At 39.9% G+C, this 12,565-nt stretch overlaps 2 protein-coding genes across 3 annotated transcripts in view; one reads left to right on the forward strand and one right to left on the reverse strand.

The window, feature by feature from the left end:
* The window catches only part of Pka-C1 (Protein kinase, cAMP-dependent, catalytic subunit 1), a 134,180-nt gene that overhangs the window by 80,601 nt on the left and 41,014 nt on the right, over window positions 1–12,565 (reverse strand). Inside the window, exon 3 of one of the 2 annotated variants that reach the window (XM_086830712.1) lies at window positions 12,302–12,491. The exons of the other annotated variant lie outside the window; for it this stretch is intronic. The gene's annotated coding sequence lies outside the window, so the exon portion shown is untranslated. The remainder of the gene's footprint in view (window positions 1–12,301; window positions 12,492–12,565) is intronic. 2 annotated transcript variants of the gene reach the window in all.
* On the forward strand, window positions 272–1,068 carry LOC110177896 (uncharacterized). Its single transcript, XM_086830715.1, has 2 exons — window positions 272–364; window positions 424–1,068. The coding sequence occupies exons 1-2, from the start codon at window positions 353–355 to the stop codon at window positions 970–972; spliced, it is 561 nt and encodes a 186-aa protein (XP_086686841.1). The 5' UTR covers window positions 272–352; the 3' UTR covers window positions 973–1,068.

The raw sequence follows: 12,565 nt of genomic DNA on the forward strand, positions 1-12,565 counted from the left end.
AGCCTGGCCAGCTGGAATGGACCATGTCCACGACATGCCCGCTATTTTTCCAAGGGGGGACCACTTGATACCCGGCTGCTGAACCCAATTTTGTTGATATAACATTTCCCTGGAAAAGCACACAGTGAGTGCACAGCACAATGGGAATTATGCGAGCCGAGTTGCAATATACTTTCTATTTCAATGCTGCTGCCTTGGTTATGGTTACATCAACTCGGTCCTAGGCCCAATTCGCAAATCTTTCACTTTTTTTCTGTGGGCTTTGGGTGTCTCTATAAAAAGCCTTGGACAGAAGGCAGCCATTCGCATTACCTTAGAGAGATCCGGCCAGGTTAGCAGCCGCGTACACAAAATGTGGAGATTTGTAAGTGCCATCAATGGATTAGGAATTATCAAGGATTTACTCTGGTTACTCCTCCACAGATATTGATTTGCAGCATTCAGCTGATTTGCGCCTCGGAACATAGCGCTGAAGGTTTCAGCGGCGGCGGTGGAGATGGACATGGCTATGGAGGCAGTGGCTTTGGAGGCGCCACTAGCTATGGTGGTCATGGTTATGGTGGCAGCGGTGGAGGAGGAGGTGGCGGTGGAGATGGCCACTATCATCATCACACACCCACCACATACTCGGAGATCTCGAAGCATGTGCCCGTGCATGTGATCGAGAAGGTGCCACTACCCATACCCCATCCAGTGGCCGTCCAGGTGCCCAATGTGATCCGGTTGCAGATACCAGAACCCTATGCCGTTCATGTGCCCGTTCAGCAGGAGATCCAGGTGCCGGTCTACAAGATAGTGCCCGAGATCACCGAGAAGAAGATTCCGTATACCGTGGAAAAGCCATATCCCGTGGAGGTTGAGAAACCCTATCCCGTCGAGGTGATCAAACAGATCAAGATTCCAGTGCCGAAGCCCTATCCTGTTCCTATTACCATATACAAGCATGTCCTGCAGAAGGAGCATGGCTGGTAAAGACATTGTGTCTATAACTGTGGTTAAGTGTGTGTAAGTATTAGGATGCCCCAGCTCTAGATCGGCTGAGAGTGTACTTAAATACAGAGTTTAAGCTTAAAATTTAAGTTTTTAAATTGGGTTGGTTTAAGGGACAGAGTTTTCAGGGAATTTTCATAAAGTTCTGGAGATTCTGGAAAGCGGGTCAGGTTTGGCCTTAAATAAACAGAGTTACCTAACAAATGTTTTTTAAACCTTCTCATAAAACTACCAAAATTGGAAAACAATCTAAAATTTACTTTAGTTAATTTTCGGAAAAGGTTTCTATCTCGGAAAATGTTAATTTCCCAACATTTAGAAAGCTTCTACCATGAAAATTCTTTCTACACAGCAACTCTACATTGTAGAAGCTAACAAGCGCTGAAAACCGGAAAAGCTTTGCCAAAGTTTTCCAGCAAAGCTATAATCCAGAACACTTTAGGGAAAAGTCTTTTGCTTTTTTTTCTGTTTGAGAATACTTTCTTAATAATGGCGGCAAAGTGCGTATACGTATATACACACCTCACACACACACACACCTAGGCGCCCAGGTTCGTTAAACTTTTGCGAATTGATTGACGCCGCCGCTTCGTGTGAAAAATGCAGGGAAAGCCTCACCTCAAACCGCACAGGTGCGCACGCCCCGAACACCCTCGTCGCCCCCGCAAAAACACAGCTCACTGTGGCCACACCTGGTGTTGCCAAGCCTGGCATATATCCTGCATATGTCCTTGAAGGAGACAAACACTGGACGTGAAGGGAATTTTTCCGCGATTGTTGTCGCCAGTTGGCAATCAATGGCTTTCATTTGTTGCACACGCTACGCGGCAAAGTCATTTAGTCAGTGAGGCAGTCCCTCAGTCAGTCAGTCAGTCAGTCATTCAGTCAGTCAGTCAGTCCCTCAGTCAGTCAGTCAATCAAGCGCAGCTGCCGCAAATTATTTATGCACAACTTGTAGCGCCACACGCACACACGCCGGGTGAGGAAAATGTATCCAAAGGATATACATATGTGGAAATGCGAGCACAGTCCCTTACTGTGCGGGTGTGTTTGCCTACGTGTCCGGGAACTTTAATTTCATTCAGACAGAAATACACACACATGCCAGCATAGTTCATCCATTTGTTCTTAGATTCCCACAGTCCCATTCCGAGACCGCACATTTCTCCCTTCAATTTTAGACGAGTTGCAAAGTTTTCGTCTTGCCTCGGCGGCAGGAAGCAGAATAAATGAAATGTAATAGAAATTGCTCGAGTTCTTGCATACATTATTCTACGTAAAATCATCAGAACTTTTTCGTAATTAAATTCTGCCACTCCCCCGAAAAGAGCAACCTTGTGTTGCTTTCCTTTCTCCTGTATTAATTAATTATGAAAATATTCGCAAAGTGATTGTTGTGACTGTTACCTGCAGCCAAATGCATGTTCGGAATGCAATTGTTTTTCCCCCTTTTGTTTCTGTATTTGTGAATCTCTCATTAAATGATTTGGAAAATTTGATAATTGCATGCATGGCCGATAATGGATAATGGACGGGGTCCAATATGTGTGCGTTTGTGGCTTACAGGACAGCAAAATGTGCCGTCGTGTAGATTGGGTAATTACGGCCTGCATGTCCTTTGACGGTTTGATTTATCGGACTAAACAGGAATCGCATTTTGGGGAAATAGTTTTGCGAACATCAGGGGAGTAATTACCAATGCAGATATGTTCTAATTTTAGGTTTGTATTTAGTAACAAGTCACTTTAATTTTGCTATTAATTACGCAAAGGAAAATGTATATTTAAATGACTGGGAAGTGAAGTTGAATAATATGTCATTGTCATGGGTTTTAGTTATTATTGCTGTTGGTGTATTGATTGCTTAATTTAAATTTTGGAATTGGCAATTTGGACTTTGAATTATATTTAATTGATGGGAGTTACATAGAAATCATTGTGGCATATCAATTAAAGTTGAATTTGTCTAGAATTGAAGCTCATTTTTATGTTAGTAATTTTTTTAATATCATATTGTATATTGTATCTAAACCCATAAACAATAATTACATCTGTAAAAACCTCTGACAAAACACCTGTGTTCCTGCATGAACATAAATTTTAATAAACAAAGTGCTTTGCAGCCATAAATTCGGAGTCGATTTGAAACAGAATACCTTTTAAAATATATGTTTAAAATACCTAAATAATTTTTACAAAGAATAAAATCACAGATGACAATTTCTGATTCACTTCCTGCTGTCTTTATATTTCCCAACAAAAGCTCAATTGCAATCCTTGACTGACTTTAATCCCTCAATAGCGCACATAGGCAATGTGCCTCCCCAATGATTACCACATCCTTAGGCCACATGTGGCAATTGAATTCATGTGGCCTAAGCCGGGGCATAATATGCGAAAGCCAAGCCTCAATTCCAGCCAATCGATTGGAGCATAAAATGCAAATTAAATTGTCAGAACATTTGGTATTACAGCAGCCAAAGCTCTCAGCCAATGAGCTTAGCCAAAAGTCTGGCAAACAAATTTACAATGCTAAGCTCATGTGAGGGGCCCCAAAAAACACAGATGAAAGGGGAACCGGGTTGCGATTCGTGGAATTAATTTAAGTTAATTGATTTTTCTGCCAGGAGCTTTGCACGTGCAAGACTTTTCCGCACTCCGACAGGCAGACAGATACAGACTGAGGTAGATACACGGAATCGATGTGGGGGAAACGGAAATGGAGACGAGGAACGAAGGAACGAAGGACTCCGGACTACGGACTCGGGCGGAAATTGACAACTGCCTCGAGTGTTGAGTTGTAAGGGAAATACATTTCCATGCCCCATTCAGAAGCACTCTAGCTATAGGCCCTCCATTGAGACATCATCATCATCATCACATGTGTGTGAGTGTCAGATCGGCTGACAGGTGGACGTGGCCCTCGATTCCTTCTAGAAGCTCCGTTCCTCCCCCAATTTACCATTTTCCGTTTTGCGTTTTCCCATTTTCCAGCTGCCACAGATAGGGTCTATAAATAGCCCAACCAGCAACGAGGCTGCGTTCGTTGGCGTTATGGAAGCCAAAGGCAGCGGGCCTGAGTTACAAGTATTATTAACGCCGAATTAATCAATTGCCCAGCGATTCGAGTTTGCCTTCACATTGTTATTTTTAAGCATTTCAAAAGGCTGCACTCGCATGAAATTCACATATACACACAGCCATGCCATGCTTCCTTGGAACTGGAGCAGCTCCTCCCAGTCTAATGAGCCGTAAAGTGGTGTGAATGCATGGAGTCCTTTGATGGAAGGAATATGTGAAAAATTCTCGTGGCAAAAATATTGATTGAATTAAATGATGGTTAGGGCAAAAGGTGTTAAATATGCCTCAATTTTTCAGCATTTCTTAGGTTTTGAAATGTTCACTGACATAATAGAAAACTATTAAAAATGAAAAATGAATATTTTATTCATATTTCTAAAAGGGGAAAATGTATGAATTTCTCTTTGTGCTACTTTCTCTTTGATTTAGTGACACATAAGATTTCATTGCCTGCTCCTAAGGGTATATAATCCTATAATTAGTTTGTGCCTTTTTCTTTGTATCTTCATGTTATTTTTTACTTTTCTCTAAAACCATTTTCCTTTGAAATTTTAATGACAAAGAAACACTATCGGGGAAAACCTGTTTCTTGACTCGCTAAAAATAGCCTTTACTGGAGGCACTTTACCAGCATCAGAGTCTGGATTAAACATTAAAAATTGCGTAAAAATATGAATCAATGGGGAAACACAAAGGCAAAACCAAACCCAATCTCACTTACTTTCGTTTTTCTTTTGGTTAAATCCCTGGCAGAAGGTAAAATTGAATGGTGAAGTGAGGTTCGCACTAAAGTCATAAAAGTCGCGTGGACCAAATTAAGAGTAATTCTCTGCTGTTTGTGAAGGCAAGCCGAAGGGAGGAATGCTTCTCCGGAGTCCTACTCCGCCTCCATCCCGGTCCCGGTATTTTATGTGCACAACAATTTTAAATGACTTTGAGGAGGCGACCCGGGGCACACACACACACACACCAGATACACACACACACTCACAGGAGACCAGAAGCAGCAGCCGAAAGTAACAGATAAGATTAGACGCCCAAGCCAGTGACAACAGGCGTCGTCAAGATGGCGCTCCACGCCCACATTGCGTATGCGCGATCCAGAACACTGAGAGATAAGTCCCATGAAACATTAGCTTAAATTGAAATTTATTAATAAATAAGAGTTATACCCATTCTTCCTTATCTCGTCGATAATTTTAAAAGTCTTTCATTGGCTTATTTTAATTCAAAATTATTTAATTTGTATCTGATACTCCTTTAAATTTTCTTAATTTGTAATTCAGGAAGCCAAAATGTATATACCTTTGCAGTTAGTTAATTAATAATATCAGTAATTAACTATGACTAGTAAGTTACTATGATCAGTAAGACTCAATGAACATTAAGATCAGTAAGTAACTATGATCAGTAAATAACTATGATTAAAAATGAACTATGAGCAGCAAGTAACTATAAGCAGTAAGTAAATCTGAACAGAAAGCAACTTTGATAAGTAAGTATCTATGACCAGTAAGTATCTATGAACACTAATAAACAATGACTTGCAACTTTTGTATCACAACACTTTACTGCGACATGGCCGACAGAAGGCACTTCGTTCCGGGGATGTTAGAACAAGTTGGGAATCGTAAGCACAGATGTGCGAGATGTATTTTGGAACTAATTTAAGCTATTTGAATGAGACTATTGAGTTATTCTTGTATATATATACACATATATAAAGCTGCCATATGAACGATCGGACGATTTATAGAATTATGATCAGTGATTAACTATGAGCAGTTATTAACTACGATCAGTAATTATCAATGAACGTTAAGTAACTATGAGCAGTAAGTAACTCTGATTAGCAAGTATCAATGAACAGTGAGCAACTTTGACCAGGAAGTAGCTATGACCAGTAAGTAACTTTGACCAGCAAGTATCTATGAACACTAATAAACAATGACTTGCAACATTTGTATCACAACACTTTACTGAAACATGGCCGGCAGAAGACACTTCGCTCCGGGGATGTTAGAACAAGTTGGGAATCATAAGTACAGATGTGCGAGATTTGATTTGGAGCAAATTTAAGCTATTTGAATGAAACTATGGAGTTAATCTTCTATATCATTTTACTAGTATATAAATCGGAGCATGGCGAATCGGTGGACTAAATATACATACATATGTATATAAAGCTGCCATTGGAACGATTGGAAAATTTTAAGAAAAAAAGATAACTTGTGAATGATGAATGAAGTGAAAGCAGGCATTACTTTTTTGGGTGTGCCTAAGTAGCTTCCTTTCTTGTTAAATGATAATTTCATTTCTGATTTCAATTCTGTGCTAGTTTTTAAGAATCTAAGAAATCTGCATACTACGTTTTAAATTTAAGAAAATTAAAGTTTTTATTAATTTTTTTGACAATTTTAACGATGTAACGACTTATAAAATCTTCAAAATTTTGAAAAAAATTAATTTTAGCCGTACATAGCTAGATCGATTAAGCTGTTTATGCTGATCAAGAATATATATGATTTATGGATTTATTTCGGAAATAACTCCTTCAGCAATTATGACCAAGAAAACCTTAAATATGTCTCTTATAGGTACTATAAATTTATATTTTTAGATGATCATTTTTTGTAAAAAATCCCAGTTTTATAAATATCATAACTTAGCCAAAACTACACGAATTTCATTTCTGATTTCAATTCTGTGCTAGTTTTTAAAACGCTAACAAATCTGCATACTAAGTTTTAAAATTTAGAAAGTTCGATATTTTTTGTAAATTTTTGGCATTTTTAACGATAAAAAAAATTTTCAAAATTGTGAAAAAATTAAAAATTGTCCGGACATAGCTAGATCAATTCAGCTGTTCATTCTGATCAAGAATATGTATAATTTATAGGGTCGGAAATGATTCCTTCACTACGTTTTAAGCTTCTGACTAAAATGATAATACCCTGCAGGGCTATATCAGAACAAAGTCATAAAACTAAGTGGAACCCGTTTTAAGATTCTTTAAAGTTCTAACTGTAATAATTAATAATAAATATAAATATATAGTTTAACCTCCAAGGAATTTCTCTGAGTGCCAGCCGTAAGCGAGTCAAGGTTAAGCTCCAAAATCGCTCGAAACGAAACGAACCTCGGCCATCAAAGGCAGCAGCAATGTTTTTTCCTTATTTTCCTTTTTGCGCGCTTTTCCTTTTTCCTTCTGCTCCTTCGGATATTTTTTCCTCCGCTTTCTTATTCTTTTTTTTTATGTAGCCGTTTCTGTTTTGTTTCGGATGCTGCGCGTGGCAGGGAAAACAGCTGGCTGGCTCGTAATGATTACGAGACTTTTATGGCACAGCGAACAGAGGCGCTGCACAAAGCCCCCCAAAAAGCGTCCTTCCCTCCCATCAAACAACAAAAAAAAAAAATAAGAAGGCGGCAACATTCTGTACCTGGCTGCCACCCACTCCACCCCCCACCTCAAGCACCACCCCGCACTCTATCATTCGCACATCGTTGGCCAAAGTTCGGAAGCGTTTATTGGTAGGTCCCCCGCTCGCTTTTTTTGGCAGATGGAATAAAGTTAAGCGATTATGAGCACCGCCTAGAAGTAGGCAACGGGGGCAATGAGGGGATGTATTAAAATAAATATGTGCCATAAAAAATAATGTACGAATTGTTAAATAAAACGTTTAGGCCTCGGCCTCCAAAACTTGAAATCCTAAATTCACGTCAAATCGAATCGCTCAGCTCAGGTGAAGGGAATTTAATGGAGGCTTTCATGGATTGCATGTGGATAGTTGACCTGCCTTCCTCCACCTTCAGTCTCTTTGTTTTCCAAGGCAGGATTTATGGTCCTAACTCGTGCTTATGGTGGTGTCGCTAAAGGTTTGTTTTCGCCTGCCATTCTATTTCGCATTTTGGTTTCCCGTAAATCTGGCGCCACCTTGCTGTCCTGTCTATTGCCAGAATTGTGTCTTTGTGTCCCTCCATCGTCATCCCATCCCCAGGCCAATGCCCATGCCCATCTCATGCCTCACTTCCTCGGGTTTCGACGCTTTTAGGTTGCGTGCAAAAATAGCCGAAAATAAAAATATGAATGAGAAAATGTTTGTGCAGAGGCGCATAAATCAAAGGAACACAAACACCACAACCTACAGCTGAGATGCGAATAATAGCAGCTTTGAGAAAATGCAAAAATATAAAGATATTTTAAGTCGAAATAAGGGATTTGGTAACAAGAAAATATTTTATATATTGTATAGAAAAAACTATACAAATTAAATAAAATTATTGTAAAAGAATAATACAAAAATGTACTTTATACCTTCTTGATTTAGGATTATACACTGAAAAACTATTAATATAATTTTCAATAATAAAAATCATTAAAGAATGACCGAAATAATATATTTCACTGCTGGAACTAGATAATCTGATATAATTGAATAAATCTGTATAGCCTTATTTATGTTTTACCAAAACATTACAAAACTAGTTCCTAAATATCAGAGTTCATAAATACTTTTTTGTTCCTAAGAATTCCCAGCTCTATTAACCCGACCTCAACTGTAATCCCTATATTGTGTGGGTGTATGGTAGTATATTGTACTTGATGGCTTTGCATTTGGCAAACTATTTAAATATTATTCCAAATGAAGGGCACAGAAGCAGTGCCTCATATCCGATTCTCCACCCGAAGCCACAAACCGACCGCAGCCCAAGGTCCTTCTGTTCGAAGTGCGTTGTTATCATTCGGATATTTGCATAGGGCTTACAAACACTCGTTATATATATACATATAAGTATGTAGGTATATATACTCTGGCATCGGGAGTCCTCGGTGTGATGAGAAGGCATTAAAATCCAACCTTGAGAATGCCAGACACGTATTCGCATTTCCCCCACAACAGCTGAAATATATATAGGCAAAGGCATAATGACACACATCTCCAGAGCGAGTGGTGAGGCTTTAAATTCGGTTGTTTAAGGAGATTCAGTTTGAAATGGTTTTGCGGTTTGGTTATTCGTTGGCGAACTGGAAAGCCTAACCCTTCGCCACGAAAGGTCCCTTCAATTTAACGTTTGAGAGGATTTTCATTAGTTGGGATTAGCCGATCAATGTTCCATGTCCGGGACTAAGTACCCTGCCATAACTCGGCCATATCAGAGTTCAGACAGAGCCTTAGCTAAGACTATATATAGTATCTTATCACTTTGCGGAAAGCTTAAAATTCTCCCTCTGTTTTGTTGTAGTTAAAAAATAAAAATACCCCACCAAAGTGCAGTTCCTCCCCAAAAAGAGAGGCAATTTCAAAGTTACTTTTATCGTCGTCTGCTCCTTTGAGATCCCAGAGCGTGGCTAATCAATGCTGCTTTTGCTGAAGGAAGGCAAGGATGAAGGCCTCTGGAGCGGACTCTCTTCTCTTCCCCCCTCTTCAAAACAGCCGCGTCCTTGGGCAGAGTTGCCAGCTACTTTTCGGAGCCACTTCACCTTCACACCGGGTTTTTTCACAGTTTTCTCGGGTTTTCCAGCACACTCTCAGCGCTTTCTCCGGTGCGGTGCCAACTATCAGTGTTGAGTGAAAATCGCTGATGCGTGGCTTGGAGGAAGACGGCGGACGGGGTGGAGGTGGAGATGGAGATGGTGCCCCAAGCGAACGAGGGAAAATACATTTTTCCACTGAAATAGCAGCTAAAAGGTTGTGTTCGTGACCTTTGCCAGGCGTTTTATGGTTGTCTCCAGCGTTCGGGTCCTGCGAATTGCTTTGCCTTTGCTGATTTGGCAGCCTGGCAAGGAGTCCTCCTGCTAGTTAGCACAGCCTCGCTCTCTCTGCGAAACGTGCCACAGCTTAGACACTCTCCTGCCACGCACAATTCCTTTGTCAGAACTAGTGTCCTGGCGGTACAGTGGAGACTGCCCTAACAGGATTTTTGCTCTGATCTGATCACAGAACTTGGTAACCTACAACTCTTATTTTCCTGGTAAATAGAATAAATTTCCTTTTATTTATTTCCTCAAATTTAAGTATATTATGCTATACAAAGGATATGCTTGTGGTAACCTGCTTTTCCCACTGTCGCTAGTCACGAAGGATGTTCTTTGCCATTTTGCTCGCTGACTTGCCTGCGGCTGCTTGAGCCAACTATTGCAGCATCTTTTTACATTGCGTATACGCAGTGTTGCGGGACAAATATATAAAGTGACAAATTTGCTCAGGTTGTCAGAGACAGCATTCAGCCTTTGACCTTTATAAAGTAGAATTATGCCAGGTGGAACTTGTTATAAGAAAAGGCAAGCAAAAAGTAAGCAGGGAAATAAATAGGAATGACATGGAACTAGCTATAAATTGTATACAATCAAAAAGAAATATATCATGTAAGCTGTTATTTAATAAGTAATTCATTTATTTAATCTAAATAGAAATCGTAGCATATCGGAAACATGAGGCAAGACTCTTTCGATGATATCCAAAGTGTATAAATATAGCCTTCAAAATTTTCTCTAACTATTTTCGTTCAAATTTCTATATAGCCATTGGCAATTTCTTTTTTGACAACCGTAAATTACTGGTTTCAGGTTCGAAATATTTTATTTGTACTCTATTCTATGCTCGCTCTTTGTGTCCTTTTGCAATCAGCTCAATAATTCATCGTCCTGTTCAAATTTCGTTTTAGCTCTTTTTTTTTTGGCTGACAACTTTTGGCGAATCGAAATTGGTTTTTGTTTAAATTTATTGCGAGTTCAGGGTCCAATTAGGACACCCCGAAAATCCTTGGCATCCCGACATTGAAACCTGAAATTGCATTTCCTAATTGATGTCGAGCCCCCAGCTCTCAGTTTTCAGTTCTCAGCTTCCAGTGTCGACGCATGTTGACCGGCTTTACTGATGGCTGATGGCTGATTGATTCGGGCTCAATTGGGTCCGGACAAGGCTAGCAATACCTAAGGGAATGTCCTGTGTGACATCCTGTATAGTGAGTGTGCCTCTGCCTGAGCCTACCCTTCGTTATCCCTACGCTGGACTTGGCATTGTTCCATTTGCTTCTCCTACTGCTACTGCTGGTGGTGGTGTCACCTCGGACTTAGCCACACATGATTGCCCGAGAAGTGAGGCGCCTCTTGGGCCATTAATGGCTTTTCTCCACCTCCAGTCACTCCTCCTTTATCCTCCACGGAGCTTTGCTCTCTCCTACTCACACTTTTTTACGGCCTTCACGCGACGGGATCCTGGCTATGACTGGGCTCTGGTCCTGGTAATTGATATTAAGACAAAACGAGCCTAATGGGATGCCACAAACAAACAAATGTACCGAGTGGATTTATTTTTAGACCGCACAAAACTTTCGCCTCCGCTGTGGCAATAAGTTTTTATGATCTCGTGAAATTACAAAATATGAAAACGAATAAAGAGGCTCCAAGCCAAAAAGAGACTCAAGTCTGCCTGAAGTAATAAAGTCGGTGTCTTAGGGTCTCATACATATAGATATACTAGCTAACCGATTAGCAGACCATCGCATAAATAACCTTTTCCCTGCAGACCGCACGAAATCTTTGCTTAAATCAATCGCAGGATTCGAGAAAATGAGAATAACCCTAAGGCAACCGTCATAATTCACAGAAATCAATTTGCGGAAAACAAAAATCGCCTCAAATAAATCACAGAAAGAGCAAGAGACGCTTACGAAAAATAAAATAGAATGGAAAACCTTAAAGCTTGCCAAACAGAAAGGACACGGAGGTAGTGGAAGTTGGCGGTGAAAGAAAGGAAACGGAAAAAAGTTGCAAATAAATGGAATTATATCCTTGGCAATGGCTGCAACCGAGCAGAAATGATCAACTGCTGCAGGCTGGCAGGACGATGAAGGCTCAAGGTAAGTCAAATGAGGATGAGGCTGAGCCAAACCGAAAGGAACTTACGTTCCAGAGACACACTGGGGGAAAAATTTAAAGCAATTTGGTCAGAGATTTTTAAATTTTTATAATGAGAAAATAGATTTGTAGAGCCTGTTATTTAGTTACTAAGGCGTTTTAATGTTATGAACCTCATAAGTGCCAATTAAAATATAGATGATTATAGCATTCATTTGTATATTTACCTTTGTATATCTAACTTAAATTAAAATACCCTGCAAGGGTATAATAATGTACCAAAAGTTGGCGGCAAAATATGTTTTTTACCTAGGCCTGATCTTTCAAATAGCATCTAATATAATATATAATTATCATGGTTTAGACTTACCGCAGTAGAGGTGACTTCAATTAGGCTTCGATTAGTAGTATTAGTAGTAATAGTAGTTAGTTTCTTCTTAGTCATTCAAATGATTTGCATTCCAGATGAAGATGATGAATCACTATCACTTTAGATGTAAACAGGTGGAGGGCCGCGAACAGAATGAGGGCGGCGGGATGCTAGTGGCTGTATTTATAGTCTGCGAGAGAAAAAGAGAACAGAGAAAGTGAGAGCGGGAGGGAGCAAGAGCGAGAGCGAAGCAGGTTTCTCTAG

The sequence above is a fragment of the Drosophila serrata genome, unplaced genomic scaffold, assembly GCF_035046125.1.
Source record: "Drosophila serrata isolate PLE 108 unplaced genomic scaffold, ASM3504612v1 contig_240, whole genome shotgun sequence".
Classification (NCBI taxonomy): domain Eukaryota; kingdom Metazoa; phylum Arthropoda; class Insecta; order Diptera; family Drosophilidae; genus Drosophila; species Drosophila serrata.